Source organism: Mesocricetus auratus, unplaced genomic scaffold, assembly GCF_017639785.1.
Source record: "Mesocricetus auratus isolate SY011 unplaced genomic scaffold, BCM_Maur_2.0 Super-Scaffold_100007, whole genome shotgun sequence".
NCBI lineage: Eukaryota > Metazoa > Chordata > Mammalia > Rodentia > Cricetidae > Mesocricetus > Mesocricetus auratus.
Window position 1 is genome coordinate 43,459,277 of NW_024429191.1, and position 24,797 is coordinate 43,484,073.

General features: G+C 44.0%; 1 protein-coding gene across 1 annotated transcript in view; it reads left to right on the plus strand.

Moving 5' to 3' along the window:
* Nucleotides 1-211: 211 nt before the first annotated feature.
* The window catches only part of Hs3st3a1 (heparan sulfate-glucosamine 3-sulfotransferase 3A1), an 83,558-nt gene continuing 58,972 nt past the window's right edge, over nt 212-24,797 (plus strand). The window contains exon 1 of the mRNA XM_005067854.4: nt 212-1,728. Within this exon, the coding sequence (XP_005067911.2) occupies nt 1,169-1,728 (560 nt within the window). The 5' untranslated portion in view covers nt 212-1,168. The remainder of the gene's footprint in view (nt 1,729-24,797) is intronic.

Sequence of the window (24,797 nt, forward strand, 5' to 3'; positions counted from 1 at the left end):
GGAGAAGGGTAGGGATGCAGAAGCTGGGACAAGAGGAAGCAGGGAACTGGGATCTGGGGGGCGCCAAGGCCGCGAAGGGCTAAGCTGAGCTGGAAAGGCTTGGAAACCCCTAATCCGGCGAGGGGCTGAAGCGGTGGGCAGCAGACCCAGACAATCTCACAGGCCCTAGCTGTCAGTCTGACAGCGGCCCAGAGACCTGGGGGGTGGGGAAGGGGCGTCGCTTCTGTTGCTCCCGCCCTCTCCAGTGTATTGGGCGGTGCCTCGCCACTTTTTTTTTTTTCTCTCTCTCCTTTTTTCTGTCTCACCCTCTGGTCCCTCTAGCTCGGCCCTGTGCCTCTGCTTAGCACCCCGGCGCGGATCCCTGGGTTGGTCTGGCCTGGGCCATTGACGTCACCACTAAGTTTGCTGTCCTTTGCGTCCCACGTGTGGCGGTAGCGGGCAAGGAGGCTGCAGGGAGCTTCTAGGAGCACAGTGGCAGCGGCCGCTGACAGGTCCCCAACAGAGGGTCCACTCCAGGCAGCTCCCAGCTGGGGCCCCAGAGGAGTGGGTAGGTTCCGGAGTGCCTCAAGAGGTCAGAAGGCTGAGTTCTACTCAGACAGGGGGACTAAGGGAGCCTGGCTCCGTGCTGAGACCTTCTGAGCCGGGACTCTGAGTGCGCTCCTGGGAGGGCCAGGAGAGCAGAGCAGCCAGCGGCTGGGAAAACGGTCACTCGCTTTGTCCGGAGCGCACGAAGCTCTGCGGTCCGGCAACCAAGCGTCCCTTCCACTGGGACCTAGCCAAGGATGCACTGTCGCTGTGCCTAAGGACCCTGCTGAGCCCAGCTCCTCCACCACCCCTGCCGCAGAGACTGCCTTGACCGGCGACTCTTGGGACCCAGAGCTCCGAGCCCCGCTAGGCTCAGGACTCCGTCACATTTCAGACCCGAGACGATGGTTTCTTAAGCACGGCCCCGAACCCATTCCTGCCCCTTCGTCCGGAGCCCGGGACCCCAGAAGGGCTCGCGGCTTTTGGTCCCTGCTCCAGCTCTGACCGTCGCCCCGCGGGGCAGCTCTTGCGCACGCAGTGGCGCTGGGGAGATGTGGCCGCAGGTCAGCGAGCAGGATGGCAGGGCTCCCGGTGCAGTCCCGGCCTAGCATGGCCCGCGCGTCGTCAGTCGCCTCTGGCTAGGATGGCCCCCTCGGGCCCTGCCTGTGCCCAGCCCAGCCCGGCTGAGCCACTGTCGCGCAGCATCTTCAGGAAGTTCTTGCTGATGCTCTGCTCGCTACTCACTTCCCTCTACGTCTTCTACTGCCTGGCCGAGCGCTGCCAGCCCGGGTCAGGCCCCGTCGCTGGGGTCCCGGGGCGTGGAGTCCCTGCAGGACCGAGGGACCTGGCGGCGTGGCCCGCGGGGGCGCAAAGGAAGCGTCTCCTACAGCTGCGGCAGCGGCGGAGGCGCGGACGGCCCGGGCCAGACGACAGCAGCGACCAGGACGAGCAGAGCCCTGGGCTGGCCGCCGCTCCAGGAGGCTCCGGGGCGGGAAGCAGCCTGGTGGAGGCCCAGTCCGGGACCCTGGCCCTACTCCTGGACGAGGGCAGCAAGCAGCTGCCGCAGGCCATCATCATTGGCGTGAAGAAGGGCGGCACGAGGGCGCTGCTGGAGTTCCTGCGCGTGCACCCCGACGTGCGCGCTGTGGGCGCTGAGCCCCACTTTTTCGACCGCAGCTACCACAAGGGCCTTGCCTGGTACCGGTAAGCTTCGGGAACTCCATGGGCATTTCTGAGGGCAGGCCGAACAGAGGGGGAAGACTTGGGAGGGGTGGCAAGGGGAAACAGTAGCTGTCCCCAACTGGGGCTTTCATTCCCCTTCTCCTTTGGGAGGGGCAGATTGAGAGAGAAAAGGGGGTTGTCTTGACTTTAATCTTCAAAACATCCCTAAGTCACCCTTGTATTTAGATAAAGAAAAAAAAAAAAAAGAAGAAGAAGAAAGACCGGAGTTTCCTTTAAAGTTAGAAACCTGTTCGACATTACTGGGCTATCTCAGCAAAGGAAGCCTGTTTCTTTTGGGTAATACTCTGTGGTTAACACGGTATTTGCTCCGGTATTATTTGCCTTGACCCTTTGCCAGATAGTGGTCCAAGATGGTAAGTCATACAGAAACTTAGTAAAAGTGTCAAGTGCCCAGAGTCCATGTAGTTTGGATAATCTATGTCCCAGCAAGTGCCAGCAGCCAGTTTCTGGGTTTTAAAGATCATTTCCTTGGTAATACCATTGGCCTGACAGAAACTTCTCTAAAGAGTTCCAAAACATTATCTTTACAAATAAGATAGCTAACTTTAAAAGGGAAAGAGGTTTAAAAAAAACTAAAAGAATCGTGGAAAAATGCAGTGCAAAAGAGAACCTCACTTGAAAGGTAAGCTAATTTGCCAGTGTCGAATTCAGATCACCTATAAGAGTTAGCCAAACTCCAATAAATTCTAGCGTGGCCTGGATTTGGTTTGAGGTAAAAATACTGATCCACCCACCCTCCTCCAAGTTCAAGGAAAATATCATATGGTTAGAATTTTCCCATTTTATAAAGTTCAGCCTATTCATAAAATATTCGTTCTCATTATAACTGAAACAATATTAGAAAAGTTATGACACAGTTGAGATACACGGAAGGAGCCATTCATAAAACAGAACCGGGCATGATGTTGTGACGAGTGTATTCACGTGTGGGGTCAAGAACATGTTCCAATTGATTTCAGGGGCTGAATTTATAGTTCAGTCCTAAAAGAAAAAAAATCAGATCCAAACATTAAACACTTCTAAATACAGTAACTTTCCATTCATTGGAAAGAAAAACAATCAGCCTTCCTCGATGCAGAATATATATCATTTAAAATCATCAGCCACTTAAAAAATTCCCCCTCCCCCGTGTTTCCGTCATTTACATTGTACCCTCTGGGAAGTTCCTTTAAAATGACCTGTTGAATCTGGACAACAGGTCCTTCTTCTTAACACAAAGGCGGTTCTGTGCTATTCCTCAAGGACACAAGAAAGAAGTGATTAAAGACCCTAAAACTCTTATCTCTAGCCACTCGAATTGAATTCAGCCTCGTACAGTGCTGGGAGGGACACATTTCAAGCCATCAGTCTGAAACATCTAGGCCAGTCGTGGGCTCTGAGGTCCTATTAAATATGGTGAAATATTTAGTACTAACCTCCTTTATTTTCGTTTTGCTCTATAAACTTTATTTCCACAAGGTACGATTGTTTCTTCTTATTGCAACAATGTCTATTTGAGGGCACAGTATAGCTACAGACCTGGGTCTGATTTTCTGTGTAACTTTCTGGAATCATGTAAAAGCAGGAAGGTTTCAAGTAAGTAGAAACACAACTACTTAAAAAAAATAAAAGGGGCAGGGAAACAAATAAAAAGAAAAAGTCATAAACTCCAGCCACCCTGCCCTTTGGAGACTGGATGTGTGCTATGAAGGAAATCTCCTTGGGTTGTTTACCCCGGCAGAGGAGTTCTATAAAGCAATTTATGGTGGTTACAAAAATAACTGCACAGTAGACTTCATGGTTTGGTGAATTTAATTTTCCAAGTGTCGGAACAATGTCTTTGTTTTAACATTCACAGTGAGTGATTTTTTTTATTGGATGCATAAATTTAAGCTCACTGAATTATATGAAAAACTCCTTTAAAAAAAGAAAACAACCCATGGAGCCTGGATTATGGGATTATTTAATGAAATTTCTCCCACAGTTCCTTTTCATCTTGACTCTGAACTTGGAGTTTGATGTTTGTGAGAAAGACTGAAGATTTAACTCTCTGTGAGAAAACCTCACACGGAATGCCTTGAAGCTACTGTGTATTTGGGCTACTTGTATTTACCTAATATTTAGAACAAGGATCTGGGTAACCCTTCCTAAGTTACCCCAAATTTGTGATAAAGAATTTCTACCACACATTCAAGACCACACACACACACACACACACACACACCATACACACAGGGGGGGGGAGAAAAAACAAAAACCAAAGTTTCTATTGGAAAATTGAATAAAAGAAAATTAGGGAAGAGAAAGATATGGATAATATTTTATATGCTTATTGACATGTGGGAAATAAAAAATGTCTAGCCTCTGCTTCCTTCTTTTTCTTTCCACCTTCCTCCCTCCCTCCTTCTCTCCTTCCTTCCTTCCTCCCTCCCTCCTTCCCTCCCTCTCTCCTTTCTCTTTCTTTCTTTCTTTCTTTCTTTCTTTCTTTCTTTCTTTCTTTCTTTCTTTCTTTCTTTCTTTCATTCCTGAGTGTCCTAACAGTTGACTGTGGCAGTGCCCCCTACTGTCCTCACAAAGGGAGAGAACTGTTGCTTTTAGAAAGTTTGACGAAATCACTTGGAGAAGGAGTTTGAGAGGTATAATATCCTGTTTCTGAGATGTTTCTGTATATTTCCACCACCAAGAAGAAAATAAATTATGAGATGATTCCAGAAAACAATTATAGTAGAATTAAAGTGAATTTGTTATTGAACATTGAAACAGGATGTTCTTCTTATTGACTTAAGCATTTGATGTCTCAACAAGTCTGCTGGCAATGTTTTTGTGTGTGGAGACTTGTTCCTAATAACTCAGGACAGGTTTCTGGGTATGAAACTCCACCCTGATTTGAAAAGCATTCCTCGAGACTTAATTTTAGCAGACATGATATCTGTACGACAAATGTCTGTGCCTTTCGTGTGTGTCATGTGACACCAATCATTCGAAATGAACAACATCCATTTCCATTGCGTGGATGGTATAATCATGAAGGAGACTGGAAATCTTTTCACTCTCTTCAAAATGTGGAGGTCTTTACTGCAAGTCAAGACCAGTGAGTGGCCTTTATTGCAGTTCAAGGGCAGGTGAGCTTTGAACTGAATGAGGAGGGCCTTTTCCCTGCTTGTTTATTACACCTGCAGAGAAAGTATATCCCACTTTCCCTACAGAGACAAAGGACATGTATTTGTAACTATTTGAATAACCTACACATGTGCATATTCGTGCATATCTACATCCGTCCTTTGGTATCTGTGAGGCAATGGTCCCCATCCTCCTGTAAATAACAAACTTCTCAGATACTCAAGTCCTTTTTATGTAATGGCACAGTATCTGCACATGACTTAAAGCATGCCCCTCTGCACTTTAAATCATATGTGCAGTATTTATAATGTGCGTGATACAATGTAAATTTTATGTAAAGAGCTGCTACAGTATTGTCTAGGGAATAATAACAGAAAACAGTCAGGACATGTTCAACACAGATGTAAATTTTTCTGCATGTTTTCATACATAGTTAGCAGAGTCTCTGGATGTACAACCTGTGGATACAGAGGGTCTGCTATGCATCTGTCTATCCTCTATTTATCCAGCCACACGTCCACATAAACACACATGCTTATGCATGGCTCCGGTAACACTCTATAGTTGTATTTGGGAGATAATAAGAAGCATTCATTATGCTGTCTTTGGTGCTTGCACGTCCCACATTTTAATTCCCTTCATTAGCAAGTCTGGGCCATTTCAGCAGAGAAGGGTATCACATTGTAGCACACAGTTAAGACTGAAGACGGCTCAGTTTTGGAGTTACTGTTCTCCTGACTTCACCAAAATGTGAAAATGTTGACCTTTCACGATCATGGCCTTATTTTTCAAGGCCACTAGAGAGTCAACTTGAGCAGAGGAACTTCCGGCTTCTGGGAGAACTCTGTGTTTTGTGGCAGCTGGGAGCAGCTGCAGAGTACCTCCAGGAACCAATCCCATCTTCTGCACCACCATTCCCTTCTACACAAAAAGTCTGAAATTTAAACCAAAGGAGGTTTAGATCCTGGCCACCCATGCAAGGTCATATGGACTGAAGTCCAGGGACTGTGGCCTTGAGTAAGCAAGGAACAAGACTGAGAGGACTCCGAGCCCAGGGGATCCATGTCTCTGGAGAAAAAATGGACCTACTTCTTTTATGAATATAATTCCCAGGAGCTCTGAGTGACTGGATACTTCCCACCTGTTCTCATTGTCTGAATTCTGAATTCTTTCCCTGTAGATGCCACTGGTAATTTAATCAGCTCTCTCTCTCTCTCTCTCTCTCTCTGTTGCACACACATATACATATATATATATGTATAGAAGTATATATGCAATAGATGAGGAAGGGATAGATGAACTTCATTAAATAATTAGGGAATGACTTAGATGTGCTTGGTGTAGGAGGGGCATCGGTTATCCTGGAGTTGCAATTCCTTGAGTCTGCACATTCTTGTGTGTGCATCCCCTTAGAATCCAAGGGGTATAATGTGCTGACACACTTTGTGTGAGAATGCAAAGACAGTCTCTGGGTGGAAATCCCCCACAGCATTGTGATCTCCTGCCCCACCTTCCCTTAAAAGAAAACACTCTGGCCCAAATATTTGTCTCATATAAATAAACCGGTTGATTGGCCAGGGAAGACTAAGTGCCAAGGCTGTATTTTAGAGGGGTCATGGGAATAAAGTAAGCCTGTGCAATTAATGACAACAGGGGCTACCCTTACATAGACCAGATGTTCACATCATGAAGAATGCTGGTCACAAAGCAAACAAGCCTCCTTGATATAAACAACCATAAGAACTGGTCATCTCTCCATGGGACACACTCAAACAACTGTAAACTGTAGTCACCATCAGTCCTAATGCTGGGTCCAGGCAGGAACCCTGAGGGGGAAAGACCCCCGCCTCATAGAGGTATGGCCAATAAAAAGAACAGGTTTGCCAGGCACAGTGCCCTACCTTGTAACCCCAGAACTTTGGAGGTTGTGTGAGGAACACCACACGTTTGAGACTAGTCTGGCTCCCTAGTGAGGCAGTACATAAAAAAAAATTACAAATCTCAATAGTGTGGTTTCTTGGTCTGCATTTCCCAACAATATTAAACCAGAATGTCTGGGAATTTTGTTATCCTTGAGTTAAAATTGTGGAAGTGAAGTTTCTTACCAGATATGTGCCTTTCATATATGCACTAAAGAAAGAAATGGCACCGAAGCAACACTTGCCCTCTGCCCTTCATTTGATAGATGCTCAACACTTCAGGGTGTGTGTTAATTTGATATACTTTAAAATTCTCTGTGGGGTATATGAATACAACTAATAAGGAAACATATGTGAAGCCAGACCTTAGGAACTGAGCCAGTGCTCCGTTCTCTTCTAATTCTTGCTTCTAGTGATACAACCCTTGAAACGCTGGCATTTCTTGGGTACCTGAACACACAAGATCCTCCTTGGGTCACTTGAGTTTTGTACTGCAGAGTACAGCTTTATCCGGTCTGAGGAGTTGTCAGATGACGGCAGATGTGTGGCAGGAAAGGGGGAGTGTTTATTAATAATGCAGTTAAGTACTTGCCTTTAGGAATGCCAGAGAGATTCTTTGAAAGGATATAAACAAAATTCCTCCCTGCTTGAGAGCAACCTAGTTTGAATGTGATGTGTAGCGCCACCTAGTGGTACAATGAGCGTCAGTAAACCTTCATGACAGAGCTGAGGTGCAAGATGATCAGGTTGTGTTTGTAGTCTTGTAGTAGAGAAAATTGAGAGGGGTGGAGAAGAGGAGGAGAAGGTGAGGGAGTGAGTGGGAAGGGGAAAGAGGGAGAGGAGAGAGAGAGAGAGAGACTATGTAGCACATATGTATCAGGTACCATCCACTTAGCTCAGCTGCAGCATTTTGACTCTTAGGTAGTGCCGGGCAGTTCCCTTCTTTTAGGCAGGCAGTTTATTCTTTGGAGAGAAATAAAAGAGACTTGATTTGACAATAAACCTGAAACGCAAGATACAAATGATTAGAGGATTTATATTAGAAATCTGTGTGAGGAAGGAATGCCATATGCCCCAGATGACTTTTGTTAGTGCATGTTGCCTCTGTTTCTGAAAGCTGGCTTGAGGTGAAAATGCTTCCAGATGACTTTAGTGCAGGCTTATTCCTTCCCCTGTGTGGTGCAGGCTCTGGAGGAGGGAGGGCCCTGTGGTTCTTAACAGAGCAAGAGGCACACAGAAGCCAGCTTAACCCTTGGAGCACCTGCCTTGTGCTCACCTGATGCAGGACAACTCCTGGACAGAGCAGAAGCGAGAGATGCATTTCTGTGCCTAGGGACAGGAGAAGTCAGGTGAAAACAGTGGAAAAGGGAGGGATAGGCGCATTATCACTGGAAAAGTGGCAGAAGCAACTTTAATGAAGGGAGCCAGTGGCTGAAGTCAACACCCCCCTTTGCTGAGTTTTTGTCCATTGACCTAATAAATTCATAAACCAAAACTTTCATCTGTGGGGTATTTTTCCCTGTGTCCAAAACCCATGTAAATATGACAGTCATAAGAAAAGCCGAATTGAGGAACAGCATACTGGTTCAGCCTAGAGCAGGAAAATAAGTGATTTGGGAATAAACCAGGCAAGTATGGATGATGAGTCTCACTTACCAGTGGTCAGTCACAGTCTGAGAACATTAACGGAGAATTCCAGGAACAAAGACATCACAAGTCATAAACGTCTGCCTCCCTAGAGAGCAGGATGAAAGGTCATGCTGCTCCACATAGTGTGTCACCCCTCTGACCGGTGAATTCACGTTGTGTATAACACCTACCTGTTACCCACTTAGCGGCCATCTCCCTTCTGAACTCCACTCTCCAAGCATCCCTACGCTTCCATGCAACTACTCCTTATTTCACTGAATAATGAGACAAGCACAGGAGTAGGTGTTCTGGCAACTTGGACATGAGGAGGAAGAGGTAAAAAGTGCTCCCCTAAATCCAAATCTCAGTAAAGAAAGAATTTCCATTGAATGCTGAGTTGCTGGGGTCTATGGAGAAATTGAGTCTTCTGTCTGCAGAATTTTGAAGGAGAATGAAATCTACACAAGTTTTGCTGGCATGCCCCAAACTTCAAACATAAGTGCTTAGTGGAGAGGTAAAGGCCATTACATTTGTGTGTGAGCATATATGAATGGTTTGCATTTAGTGCTATGCTATGCCAGGCACTCTCTGGGGTTCTTGGAAGGATTCCAGGGTGAATAGGAGTGGGGGGTTCTTTCTGATGTTTGTATGTTTCGTTCCTTGTTTGGAAATGACATCTCTGCATGTAGCCTAGGCTGGCTGCCTCAACCTCCCAAGTGCCAGGGTTATAGGCATATGCTACCTTACCAGTCTAGTTGACTGAGACAAGGGTCTTAGTTTTTATCAGTGTGTTATACTTGACCTATACCTGTATAATGACACCCCCGGGGGGGTGGTAAAGTTTATACACTGAGAATTTCTTTGTGCTATTTTGTGTAATTTAAATACCTAAAATTATCCTAAAACCCCAAATGAAGACAATGTCGAAGTCAAGGAGAGCTCAGGGGACAGTGAAGGCAGCTTGTGTGTACTTACTCTACACACACTCTGTGTCCTGTACTCCTTTGGAGGGCCGGAGTGGGATAGCTGCTTCCCCTCCTCACGGCACCTGCTGCTTCCAAGCAGGATGAGCCTCTGCCTGGCTTGTTTCAGAACAACACTCCCTCCTGGCTCACTCAGAGACAGTGTCCTTCCCTTCCTTTTCTTCAGGATGGCAAGTGCAAAGTGAAGAAGGGATAAAAGATTCCTCACCCCTGAAAAATCACTGTAGGGACAGAGCCTTTGCACAAGTGACAGGTGTGAGAAACTGGAAGCCAAACAAGGAGAAATGAGACACAAGGCTTTTAAGAACAATTTTTTTTGGTTTTTCGAGACAGGGTTTCTCTGTATTGTTTTGGAGACTGTCCTAGAACTCACTCTGTAGACCAGGCTGGTCACGAACTCACAGAAATGCGACTGCCTCTGCCTCCTGAGTGCTGGGATTAAAGGAGTGTGCCACCAATGCCCCAAGAACAATATTTTTTTGTATTTTTGAGACAAGGTTTCTCTGTGAAGCACTCTTGGCTGTCCTGGAACTCACTATGCAGAGAAGACTGGCCTCAAACTCACTGAGCTCTGCCTGCCTCTGCCTCCCAAGTGTGGGGTTAACAGTGTTAAAAATAATTTTTTAAAAAGGTTCATTTATTGTTGGGGGGAAGTCCTGTGCATTTGTCAATAAAGCACTGCTGGCCAATAGGAATCTAGATAGGTGGGACTAGGAGTCCAGGAGGACTCTGGGAAGGAGAAACAGGGAGTAGAGATGTAACGCCATGGGGGTAGGAAGCCTGGAAACTTCTCCGGTAAGAGACATACTTAGATTAACAGTTATGGGGTAATTACTTACGTCAGAGCTAGCCAGTAAGAAACAAGCAAGGCCAACAGCTTCATAATTAATATAGCCTCCTGTGTGTTTATTTGGGACTGATGCGGCACTAGAACCAGGCTGGCGGGAAGGCTTCTCTCAAGGAAAAAGCTTCTCTTTACAATTTATTTATATGCATGGTGTTCTGCATATTTATTATGTGTATGGTGTATGCGTGTTTTGCCTGCACTTATGTCTGTGCACCATGCGTATGCCTGGTGTGTGCAGAGGTCAGAAGAGGGTGTTAGATCACCTATCACTGGACTTATTAATGGTTGGGAATCACCATGTGGGTTCTGGGAACCAAACCCAATTGCTCTTAACCGCTGAGCCATCTCTCCAGATCCCCATTTTTTTTTCATTTTCAACTACAAACATAAGAATAGGTCTCAGTGCTAGGGGAACTCGTTATGGGGTGTGGATGTGGAGACAACATGGCTTGGACTGTCCAGGCCAGCTTATATAGATCACACACTAGCTGGGCTCAATGTCTTTGATATTGTGTAGACACTCAGAACACTTCAGAACACCTGAAGCCATTATTACTTTCCAGGTTGGAAGAGGCAGAGATAAAGTCCCATTGCAGAGTGCAGAGTCAAGGATGGAGCATCTACAACTGAGTGCTTATCTTGCTGGAGCCTCTCTTCTCTGACAGCATCGTCAGACTTGAAGTCCCTGTCTAGGTGGCATGCTGTCATTTTTGTGCTGTTTTTAATCACACAGTTTAACAGAGTGATGGGATCTCTCTCCAAACATTTCCCCTTTGATATTTATAGCAGGTATAAAATAACTTATTTATTTTTACATATATATATGTATTGAATAAACAAATCTAAAACTATAATTATTTTAAAAATCCACATTACTCTTTTTTTTTGCTTGAAGAAAGCAAAGCAACACCAGTTCCTTCCAGAGCCCCCAAGAAGCCAATGGTGTTTTATTTTATTGGTTGATTGCCCTACCTTTAGTGGATCTGTTTCAGGTATCTCTTGTGCAAGGGATGGGTATGGATGTTTGTGCAAATAAAATTATTTTTGTGATTTAATATCACTCTCCTCTTTTCTTTTTCAATTTTAGTGGGGGAAAGTGTGTGCTTTAAAACTATTTTTTTTCAAAACAGCAAACAAGATATGTGAACCTTGAAATGAGTATTTGACAAAACCTACCACTCTAGGTGTAATATGGCCGAAACCAATTGTTTTGAGGTCTCATTGTGGTCTGAATGAGGTGAGCAGGGGTCTCATTGATCTTAGTAGGATCAATATTTTAAGTCCTTTTTGATGTTTCCTGCATTCTACATATAAAAACACAGTTTTGTAAAAGGAAAGTAACTTATCCCAAAACAATAACTTGATATGACCCCAGGCTGACACACATGTAGCCCTCCAGTGGGCCCCACCTCCTGGGCATTCTGGAACGCTCTCTAGCAGAAATGTCCAAATGTAACTCCTGCCTAACTCTTCAGCCATCAGGCTCCCAGAGATCCTGGCTACTGAAAGCAGCCCATGTAGTTTTGGTTTGATATGATTAGGAGACCTATTAGTTATACAATTGGACAGCACTATTTAATTCTGATAGGGGACCATTAGTTATGAAAATTGACAACTAATCCTATTGAGTATATTACTAATGCTGAACTAGCTAATGGGCTCTTCCCATATAAATGAAAATAAACAATAATCACCAAACAACATCTCAAGTGAGCTGTGCAGGGAGCCTCTGCTGCTGCACACAGAAGTCAAAGCACCGTCAAGAATATGATGGGAAGAGTCTTGCACTTCTCCAAAACGGCCCAGCTGGTGTGGTAGCTGTGCCCAGTGTCTGGAGTCACCTGGTGGCCCAGCGGTCTCCTTTGCAGTGTAAGGAACCCCAGCAGGCCTTCTCCCTGGGTGCTGCCAAATTTATGCCAATGTGTCTCGTTCACCTTTGGATTGACATTTATTTTTTTTATTCTCCAGATGTGTTAGTGCCCCAAGTCAGAACACAGTCCCCCGTTGACCCGGAACTCTTCCATCATCATTATTGTAGTCCTGCCTCCTGGTCGTCATGAGAATAGAGCCTGTCCACACACAGTGCCCAGGCCATAGCCACACATGCTCTAGCCATTTACAACTGCGCCCCTCTAAGTTACCTATATATAGTTGGGGCATACGTGCAGCAGGACAGAAACGCCGCTGGGCTGGAGCCAGTTGAAGCGGAACATTCTGTTGTCCCAGAACTGGCTAATGAAAGTCTTAACCTGCATCAAAACTGTTCACTATTCATCTACCTGTTTTTAGATGCTTTCCTTAGCATTTTGACACACGACTGTTTGGGACCCTCTCTGCCGGCCCCCACCCCCAGCTCTTGGATCCTTGTAACTAATTTGTGTTTTATGATGTTGCCTGTGTGTAAAAGATTAGTGGGAGAAACCTGAGGCCAGCCAGGAAAGGATTCTTTTTCTTTTTTTTTCCCTCTTGAGTGTTCAGAATAGGAAGCAATCAATCAAATTATGGGAATAAAATTCCTTTGCCATTTTCAGTGTTCTTACTTGGGCTAGATTTCTCTTTTCACTAGGAAATATCAAAGTGGCTACGTTGAGTTGAATGAAAAAGTCAAAATGATGCATTATTGTCATAAATCCTTGCAGGTAATCAGTAAGTCCAAGTATTTAATGAAGAGATACAGATTAAACCTAGTTTACAGAAAGAGAAGGGGGAGGAGGCCTGAGGAGAGAGAGAGAGAGAGAGAGAGAGAGAGAGAGAGAGAGAGAGAGAGAGAGAGAGAGAACTACTACAAGAATTATTTTGCCATGCTTACCCTGTCTTCAGGTTTTGAAAAGTTCTGTGAGTGGAAGGGAAATGGTCCCAAAATGCTGTAATTTCATGTCACAAACAATGATTTTTAAGTAAACAAAAACTCTTGATTCTTTTTTCTTTTTCAAAAAAAGTCCTGATGGAATCTCATTATTCTTATAGTTTCTTTCATCATCAAATGTGGGTTTGCTTCTTTTTTCTTTAAGAAATAAAGTGTATTTGTTTTTCTTCCTAATGGGGCCTTGCTCTTTCTCCTTGGTGTAGGAGGCCTTGGGATTGCAACACTATCTGTTTAAAAGGCTCTTTCTGAAGCCAGAGGTTCCTTTAGAATGCCCTGGGATGGTTTAACGATGGAAAGAAAACAAATCGGATCTGTTTTATATTTGTATGGAGGGAGGTCATAGGGACCTAATGCTTGTGATGAGAATTCTTGGGATTTCCAGGTGTGTTTGCCCCGTGGCAACAAGCAGAAGTAAGGAAGCAAGTGTCGGAGAAATTATTTCTCTGCTCCTGCTGCCCTTGGCAGGAAGAAAAAAGGCAGGTTCTTTCTTTTCATGTCTTTTGACAGGTCAGCAGGACATATAGATTCTCACCCATGGGTATCTACCTGTTAGAAATCCATGGGCAAACTCATCAACAAGTGTATAGCCACCCCACCTGAGGAGGCTGATGCTACCTTACAGACTATGGGTACTGAGGACCATTTAGACAAAGGAAAGGTGGTGGGTGACATGCCACGTGACTCTCACGAGTGTGTAATAAGACCAACCTTTAGAAAACAGCATGGAGGTGCTATATAGCTGTACTGGAGTGTAAAGCAATAGAGTGGATCCCACGTGCCAGGAAGAGCCATATCACTTGGACAAATTTCATTGTTGCCATTTGTTTCATAAGGCAATGCATGCAAAAGCTTTGGATGTAAAATATGTCTGTAACAGTGTGTGGTGACTCAAAAGAAAACTGGAAAACACCAGCTTGTATAATGGGAAGTATAGTTGAAGAGAGACAGGCAAGAGTACCCAGTGACGGGGAATCTGAACACTTATTACTATTTTATAATAAAAAAATGACAGCATCCCCCCCCCAAAAAAACAGTCAAAAGTCAGAAGTTTGTTTTGTTTTACTGGGAAGGGCCAGACAACTCACAGTTCAGGCCTTATGGACTTTGCAGTGTGGTCCCTGGGCACCCCTTCCCTGCTATTAGCACCTTAGCTGTCAACCTGACACTGCTATAGCTTGCAGACTACAGAGTTTAGGTGAAATCTTTACATAATCATGGTTTTTCCTTTTTCCCTTACCTTTTGCTACTCTCAGCTGAGCACCAACCAGGGACATTTGGGGGACATGTGATGGGTGCATAGTGCAGGCCATTAAGCTCTGTCCCATTCCCAATCAGAAGTCACAGCACCCCTGCTGTGGTGGCAGTTGGTCTAGCATCCTGCCTTGGAACAGTGTGGGAGTAGCCCAAGGGAACTTGAAATGTGCAGAATGGCTCCAGATGAGGCCATTTTATAGAAATGCAATTATTGGCCCAGCTACAAACATTCTGTCTTGGAAGGGACACACAAACCCCAAAGTAGCTGTCGCTTGTTTCTTTATTTTTAAAGCTCGATCATCCATTTTGATGTTTCCTAGACTTTGAACTTGAGTGTGTTTGGTTTACAGCTTTTCTCTGGTCACACCCCTTTCTTCCTTTTGCTTTTTGGGTATTTTTGTGGGACACAATGAAGGAAGTCTGGATCATTACTACCAGACTTACCATCTGAGCAACCATCCCCCAGTGTGGATGACTTCGCCTTTCTGTTTGTGTGTGTGAAGAGGTGTAGAGTTGGAAATGAAGGCTGGGCAAAGATTTTTCTAGGATCAGCAGGTGATACATTAAAAGAGTTTGAATTTGGGATTTATTTTAGGTCTGCTCTATCTAATAGGAAAGTAGACATGTAATCCAATCATCCCTAATACAGAGAAATGAGAACCTTCAGGGAGATGGAAATGCTAATTATACTGTTTGGTTAGCACAAGTTATGTAATGTATTGGATTATCACATTATATTTTATAAATAGGCACAATTGCTACATCATTGAAATAATTTTTCAAGCAATGTAATGGAAACTATCTCTGCATGTCAAACATTCTATCCAGTACACACATTTAAATGACATGGATAAGGAGGTGAAAAGGATTTTAACAATATAATAATTAAAAACAATATGTGTATAATGCAATGCAGAGTGTAATCACAATAAAACTAACTGGCTAATAAGCTAGTTTGCATGCATTTCACACTGACACACAACTCAATTCTTCTTGGCTACCCTTTAAAATGTCCATAAGCCTAGGAAACTGGTGTGGGGTAAAGGATGATCCCGAGTTCAATGATGTGGAAAGTTTTTGTTAGAAGGCTGAGAATGTTTGCCTTGTCAGTTAGGAAGTCTTTGGTGACTTTGAGACATTGTGGGCTCTGTGGTGTGCAGAAACAAGAAGACAGCAATGAGTTGATGGGTGAATAATAATTCATCAGAGGAGGTAAGATCCAGGACCCTACCATGTGTGCATTCGACCTTCCATACCTCCCTGTCTGCCCTGGACTTGAATTGACCAGCGAGTCTTCATGACTGCTTTGTGGTCACTCTGAGTAGTCATTCACAGAAGCAAATCTTCCTGAGATGAAGAGGGGTCAAAAAGTGTGTGTGTGTGCATGGGTTTTATTTTATCCTGGTTTTCACACTGATGTCCATACTTGTTTCATTAATAGTTTCTTTTTCAGGGTAATCCAGCTAGGTTTGTTATTTTTTTAAGGTTTATTTTTTGGTGTGTGTGTGTGTGTGTGTGTGTGTGTGTGTGTCTGTGTGTGTGTGGGGGGGTGTGTACTTTCTCAACTGCCTGTGGAGACTAGAAGAAGGTGTAGGATCTCCCATAGCTAGAGTTACAGGTAATAAGCCATCTGGCATGAGTGCTGGAAACCAAACTTGGATTCTCTGGACCAGCAGTAAGTGCTCTGAATGGCAGAGTCATCAGCCATCATGTCTTTGCATGTATGCAAATGGATTTCAGTGTTAATTGTAGAAAGTGCATGGCATTCAATAGGTTTTTTCTGTTTTCTTGAACATTTGGCCAGAGTAGTAGCTGATTCTGAAAGTGGCAACTCAGCAGTCTGTTCTAAATTCCACTCATGTGAGAAGTAAAACAAACTTTTAGTACCTTCCTGAAAGTCCCATGAACCAATGAAGAAATTTAACCTTACTCTCTTGCCCCCAACACTGGACTGGTTATATGCATTCTTGTGGGTTCTCAATTCTTCACTGTAAATAATGAATCACAGTCAACACTCACACACTCTCAGACATGATCCTGGATCTCTATTTCCTTCGTTGGTCATTTGGTGTTGATGAGAAAGTACTAAAAATTAAATAAAATATAAAATGTTCAAACATGTGAGAACTAAGTTAACTCATTTCTGGTCATCTGAATCACAAATTTGCTGCTTGTGACCATAAAATACATGGTTACAGTGTTTCATAGATCATTTTATTGACAGTGACAATATTTCTCCATCTCATTGACTTTTGCAGAGAAGGAACCTGGAAATTTCCAGATGAACCTGAATTAGAACAAGCAGACTTGTAGGTAGTTCATCAATTATTCCTGTGATGGTATTTAAGTTTAACATTAGAATATTGCAAATCATTTATTTCACCATGACTGTCCTGGTCTACTTAAAGATCCACTGGGGCAATGTAGCAAGTGATTCGTGAAGGGGGATTTTGAGAGGGAGTGATGGGGTGGGCTAAGGGGCAAGGTTAGAAGAAACAGAAAGCCAAAGGAAGACGCAGAATCCTCTTGACTCAAACTGGAAGGGGTTCCAAAGTCTTCATTCCAATAAAACCCTGCAGAAGTAAGTTCAGCCTTTGTGTGACCCTCTGCAGAGGAATGAGGGCATTGTTACCATTTCGCTGTGTGAGCAGAAACCCCACAGAGCAGAAGGCAGGCAACAGAGGGGAGCAGGCATCACAGGTGAAGTGCATTTAGAGCCAGCTTGCATCTACTGTGACAGGATGACGTGGCCGGAAGAAAGGAAAATAGGGTTTAAAAGTAGTGTCTGGGGCTAGAGACACAGCTTAGCCCTTAAGGTGCTTGCTGTGGAAACAGTAAGTGTGAGAAGTGGAGCTTGGAGTCCCAGGACCTACATCAGTATCGAAGGAACAAGGTGTCTACCTCCAACTGCAGCCTTTGGAGTCAGAGACAGAGATCCATATAGCGAGTTGTCTAGGTAGACCAGTTGTATTGTGAGCTTAACATTGAACTGACTGTGCCTCAGTGAATAAGTAACCAAGGAAGACTCCTGATGTTCGCTGGGCGTTGGTGGTATATGCCTTTAATCCCAGCACTTGAGAGGCAGAGGCATGCAGATCTCAGTGAGTTCAAGACCAGCCTGGTCTACAAGAGCTAGTTCCAGGACAGCTTCCAAAGCCACAGAGAAACCTTGTCTCAAAAAACAAGACAAAACAAAACAAGACAAGGACTCCTGATGTTAACCTCAAGCCAACATGTACACACATGCATATATGTGCATACATGTATACCATAGCATATATGTGCATCCATACATGTGAGAACATGCATGCACATATGCCATACACACATACACACACACAAACACACACACACACACACACGAAAAAGAATGCAGTTTCAGCTTCTCTTGATTGTCTAAATGGGTATTCCCTTTGTCTTTCCAAGAGGTGGAAAAGTCCTAAGATAAGAGATGGAGAATGCATGTACTTGTTCTCCAGGGTTCCCTAGCTTTGTTTGTGTGACTGATAGTTTTAGTGATTCCTCATACCCTCTGTTAACCACCTTTTCAGCTTGTACATACACACTTTTGTTCCCTTGTCCTTCCTTCACGAAGAAGCATCTTTGGCGGTGGATACCAATATGGTCTTCCCAGAAATTCAAGCCGTCTATGACAGCAAGCAACTGGCTGGACCTTACGGTCTGTGCAACTCCTTACACATTACCTACAGTCAGTTCCAATATGAAGTGTGTGCACATTGATTACACAATATCTGCAGCCAATTGCAATCTCAAGAGTGTGCACACTGGGTACACACTACCTACAGCCAATTGCAATCTCGAATGTGTGCACACTGCGGACCCCTTTGTATGACAGTGTGGGAAAGGTGTGACAGTGCTGCAGATGTACTTACTCCATTATTGGTTCATCCGACAGCATGGAAATCATTAGTAAAACACTGTAATGAAGGAAAGAATAGTGCCCTGCAGCTGTGAACAGGCAATGCTGTGACATGCTTAGATACCCCGGATGAGAAATGCTTTTTCTACATACGTGGCTTAACTGTTTACCACACTGCATCAGTGGACAGGTTGTGTTTTGGCTCTAATGTTGTAAGCACAGTTTCTCTGCATTTTATACAACAGTAAAGATGGTCTGTGGGACATGAAAGCCATCACTGTCAAGCCTCAGGCTCCACATGGTGGAAGGGGAGAACTGAGTCCCACAGATTGTCTTCTGATTTCCACATGTGTGCCATGGTACACACACACACACACACACACACACACACACACACGTGCATGCACACACACACATGCGCATGCACGCACACAAATGCACGCACAGAGGCACAATGCAATTAAAAACTTTTTAAACAGAAGAGAAACAGGGGCCCAAGGAAGCACTTTTGCAAGCTTACTGACTTAGACTCCTATGGCTATACACTTATTACCATGATACACAAGCCAGGTTTCAAAGTGTTGGACAAATCATTGCCTTCAAAGTAGGAATTTCAAAAACATAAATTAACAGCTGGATAGTTAAGCAACTCCACTGTAATGATGTAAACATCTGACTTTTATATAGAACTACCATCATAATTCCAGGGGACATACTGGCTCCGTACTGGAAGCTCAGGTAAAGCCATTTTCTCAACACACGGGAAGCCCCATTTTCTTCTCCCTAAGGCCTCCAGGAGTCTGAACCGTTGAACTCATATTTGAGTGATGATGTCCCATGCTTTTCCAGGGTGGTTTCTCTTTACTAATATCCATCAGGGAAAAAAGGAAGTGGTTAGTTGGACAAACTCTATCCCAGGGAATCCCTTTTATATTTGTTTGTTTAAGTCAAAGGAGTTTTCGAATGAGAGGAAGACTTCATGCTGTTCTCAGGTAACACTCTGAGAAAATGGATGAATCTGTGGGCTGCACTTCATTGGCAAAGAAATGCCAAGATGACAGTTCAAGAAAATAGGTGTCTTCCTAACCAGAAGCAAGTAATTTAAGGTGTTTAACAGCATACAGGCACAAAAGGAATGATGAAAAGGAGGGATGGTTCATGCTCTTGCAGTTTTTTTTGAGATATAACGATGGTGAAATGTAAAGTGAATTAAAATTTTAATATAAATTAGAAACACGTCCACTCTGAATGTGTGACTGAATATGTTTTTATAATACTTGATGGAGTTTGCACTAAAGCTCAGTCCTCTGGGAATGGAGCTTATTAATTTATACCTTAAAAAAGCCTTATTAAGAAAAATAGCAGACTATCGTTAAATTCCACCATTGGGATTAGAAATGACCTCAGGGTCATGTAGCCCAGTTCTTATCTAATCAACATTTTAAAAAACATTTCTGGAGCAATTATAGTCGTCAGACAATGTATTTGAAACTGTTACTATTTATTTAGCTTGTGTGTTTTGCCAGCATACATGCCTGAACACCAAGTGTTGCAGGATCCACAGAGGCCAGAAGATGGCTCTGGATCCCAGGGACTAGAGTTGAGAGCTGCCACATGGGTGCTGGGAACTGAAGCCAGGTGCTCTGAACAACAGTAAGCATTCCTGACTGTGGATTCCTCCAGATACATCCTCACATACTGGCATAGCATAACTTGTTTGGGAAGTAAATTCCTTTGTCACAGTTGTTGTCCTGGGACTTGTGGCTTTGATATAGTATAGTTAGCATGGACAATTTAAGGATTGGTTTTTTTTTTTTGGTTAGGTTATATTCAAGTGTGTTAATTTATTAGGGACATAGTGTCATTCATAACATTTGAGTTTTCTTCCCAAGTGAGATTAATATTTTTTGAATTCACTGGAGCATAATGTGGATTTTATATTTTCTCATGTATGAATTCATGCACAAAAACCACTAGAAGAATGCAGAGAACTGTGCTCCACTGAACACAGCCGGACAGGGACAACACTGCCTCAGCAATTGTTTCAAACACAGCTGCTCAAATCTGCTGTGTGGCTGAGCCCACTTTAGACCACTTCCAAGCTCGCACTCTAACACACAGGCTGCAAATCTTCCGATGCCTGCCTCCTGGACAAAAACCTTAGAACAAGTTCTCAACCTGTGGATTGCGACTCCGATGAGGATTGACGACCCTTTTACAGGGGTCCCTTAAGACCACCAGAAAGCACTGATACTTACATTGTGATTTATAACAGTAGCAAATTATAGTTATGAAGTAGTAATGAGGATAATTTTTGTGGTAAGGGGTGGGTTACCATGACATAAGGGACTGGCTTCCGGAGGCTGAGAACCGTTGTCTTAGGCACTTTTCAGCAGTCAAGCACTGTGTTGGTTGTAGTATTGTGGAAGCTTTGGCCATTTATCATTTGCAACACATTGCTACCACTGTTGCTGGTTTCTTTTTAATTGGTACAGTTCCATGTGGCATGGATTGACACTCTCACACGACTGCAGAATTGATTGCCTTTGCTCATCCTTTACATAAAACCTGAAAACAAACAAAATTCAAAAGGACAGCCCTTGCAACCTGTTTGATATAAGTATTGTTGGGCATTATCTATGTGTCACTTGTGGGCACATGGGTGTGTCTTACACTGCCATTACCAATTGGGAGCATACACACACACACACACACACACACACACACATATTCTCTATGTCTAACTATGATGTTAAGTATTTTATAAAAGTTGCAGTGACATTGAAGTCCCCTTCAGAGTTTATCATGATTTGCTGGCTTTGCCTCCAGGGCACTTTCAAGCCTGAGGTTCTTATAAATAGTCAATTTGATGGGCTCTTCATTTGTCATGTTGTTTCTAGTATACAGTAGGAGTTGTTGGGGATGTATCTCTCAGGAAAAGAATCGGGAGGTCAAAGGCTAAGCACATTCAAAACAGAGCTAAAGAGATTTCCAGCAAACTGTGTGAATTCAGGCTCTGAGCAGATGGAAATGGTATTGGATGATTGACTCAGCTAATGCTGGCATGAGCATCTTATTTGGAGGGTAGATTGGGCCAAGCTTGGGAATGCCTAGTGGGTGAGCTACATTAAAACAATTTTAGGTTTATATCTTGGACTTATGAATGGACTCTAAGAACATCTGTATGTTATTTTTTACAGATACATATAAACATGCTCTCTGATATGCCAAAATCTATTTTCAGGCCTAGGTTCCTTAGGCTGAGACATAAAAAGAGCATACCTGAGCATCATGCAAATGTTGGTCAAATCGTTGTTATAGTAAAGAACTTTACAGTAAGATCTAGATCAGAGTTTATCATAAAATAGTGAGATTACATGAGGCAGTCTTTGAATTTTTTTTCATAAGAATGTCTAACCCAGTCATTCCTATCCAATTCCTCCAAGCCTGAAGTTGTACCATTCTGTAAGCATGCTCTGTGCTGAGTGAATATGACATAGAAAGTGGTATCACTATAGATCTGAGTAAACTCTGCCTCTCACTCTTATTCTTCCCAAAAGAACTGCCCTGGTTAAGTTTGTCAGCTTGAAACAAGCCAAGGGTCGTCTCGATGGAGAAAATGCCTCCATCATACTGGCCTATAGACAAGTCTGTAGTGCATTTCATTGATTAATGTTTATGGGGAAGGAGGCAGCCCACTGTGGGTGACATGGGAGGTGCCGACCCTGGGAAGCTGGTCCTGGGTTGTATAAAAAGCAAGCTGAGCAAGCCATGAGAAACAACCAGTGAGCAGCTCTCCTTCCGGTCTCTGTTTCAGTTCTTCCTCCAGGTTCCTGCCTAGAGTTCCTGTCTTGGCTCTTCCTTGTAGTGGGCTGTAATCTGTAAGCCAAATAAACTCTTTTCTCTCCACATTGGTTTTGGTCAGTGTTTTATTACAATGACAGAGGAAAACTCACACCAGCATCCTTAGCTTTTCTGATTCTATTTTCTCTAGACCTAAAGTCTGTGTAGGACAGAAGCATCTGGGAAGGTAGCCCTCAAATGAGGCCTCTAGGAAGAAAGTACATGGGTACAGCTGGGGGCTGGGAAGTGGCAGTACCTTGGAGGACTGGGAATGTTTGTAAGGAAACATTATCTTCAGTATGCATGATGTGTCAGAATCAATGGTCTGATGGTCTAATCATTTTTGCACAAAAAGCAACAACTGAGTTTTGGAGTTACTGGCCTGGGTCAAACACAGCCAGCCACTCAGGAGAGACAGTGAAATACCACAGTGGGGAGACTTTTAGTAACCCAGGCGGTGATGACTGTACATTCTCTAGATCCCATGCTTGTTCCATTACTCTATGTCCCTGGTGATGCCTGGAGTTTCTCAAGGTGAAACACCTGAATGTCAGCGGTTTGAAGATGCTGTCACCTTAGCGCCACCAAGGATCACTCGAGGCTGAGATGACTGTTCACTGACCTGTTAACTTCCATCTTCTGTGTGGTGCTGATCTCCAGGAGGGATTAATAGTGTCTCTCAGAATAAAGCTTCCAGCCTACACATGTAGGACACAGCTCTTGGGAGCAGGAAGGTGGGCAGAGGCAGGAATGGCCAGAGACCCATTTGAGATGGACATGAATAGAGAGTGTGGCAACAGAGAGGAGACCGCTCCAAAGAGGACACTGCCTTGAGGTTCCTCAGCTGTGCTGCTTGGCTCTGTCTTGTTCTATTATTATCCACTCCCATTCCCGGACGCGCACTAAACTCCCACCAGCGTTTTCCTCCCGGGTTTGCTTTCCTCCTTCAAAGTCTCAGCTATTGATGACTGTGACACACCCACCTCTAAGATCAGTACTGGCTGTATGTAGAGGTCAACGCAGAGGGGCTGGCAGAGCCTGGCCTCAGAGCAGCAGTAGGTGAGTCAGCTGATTTACCCAGGTTTGAGTCACCATCTGGCATACTGTGCCCAGTGCCATTTGCACAGCGAGACATGTGGATGCTGAACATCACCTTTCCCCACGAGATGCGTCACCGACATAGCCTCGGCCGTTTACTTTAGTACTGCTTTATTTACCTTGTTGATGCTTCCAACATGAGATGGACTAAGCTGAGGGGAGAAGCGACCTTTTCCTTGCTTCCACTAAGGATAAACATGAAAATACTGGGTAAATCACCTGCAAAACCCAATTCCTGTAGCCAAAGTTCAAGAAGGGAATTCTGCCTGGAGAACAGGTGTGGTGAGGCTGTAGGAGTTAAGGGAGGGTGAACCACAGAAGGGTTTCAGGGATGGGCCTGGGTTCTCCAATGGACAGGAGTCTGCATTCGACCTGAGAGAGAGAAAACTGTCACCCTATAAAAGCCATCTGCCTTGACAAGCTCCATGCCTAACTTCATAGATTAGAAAATACTACATTTCCTGGGTTGAGAAAGAAGTTTCAAGGGTGCTTACTTTTTCTCTAAGATTTTAGGCAAAACAGAGCAAATAGTCTAAGACGTTAAAAACTGAAGGTCTGAGCTACATGTTTACACACAACTTGGGTTTATGGTACCTGTGAAGTGCGAAAACTACAAGTTAAGACACAAATCTAATAACTTACCTCAGGACCACTGATATCCTTGATGTCTTTGGTAGAAGAAAAACCCAAATTGTCCTGGGTGATTTTCACAACTCGATTCTCAGGAGACTTCCTGTGCTATTCGTCACTGTGGAGGATAAAGATTACTGCACAATGAGAAACTTCAATCATGGAGGAAAGAAACCCATCCCCGGGGTGGGGAGGGGGAAACCAATGGATCCAGAAGGTCTGGGCTGACCTCAGAAACCCACGGAAATCTCAGAAGAAAGACACACTCATGCCTGCTTCACACCACCAGACAAATAAAATGCAAACATAAGACAAAAGCACAAATCAGATTTGGGAAAGAACCATATCAAACGTGAACAAATTACAGGACACTGGGGCTGAAAAGGTGGTTCAGTGGTTAAGGTCACATACAAAAGGCCTGCATTCGCCTCCCAGCACCTACACTGGGCGTCTCACAACTGCCCATGTCTACAGCTTCAGGAGATCCATCAGCATCTGTGAGCACCTGTAATCGCTTGCACAAGCCCACATGCACCCATGCATATACATAAAACTTCTTCAAAATATGGGACACCAACATTTTAAAAAATGTAGAGGACAACTTGAAAATTAAAACGATAGAAAAATCTTGTAATAACTCAACGGAAATGGTCAGTTTGCTACAGGAGCTGATCAACTAAAGAATGTTTATACCGGAAAGACTAGAGAAACTGACTTGAGACCTGTAGAAGTGGGAGCTAGGGCAGGGTGATTTGGAGACAGAATAGATCACCTAGGCGGAGGAATATTTGATACGAGTCCAGGGGATGGAATGCGAAGATCACTTGATGGACAGAGCTGTGCTGAGCAGCCACCCCAGGCCATGCTGTGTAAGGAAGAGTGCGTGCAGGAAAGATGAGACAATGGATAAGGAGCCAGGAGGTTATAAATAGACAGGGACTACAAGACAAGCAAAGTAAAACATGAGTCAGCCCCCACAACC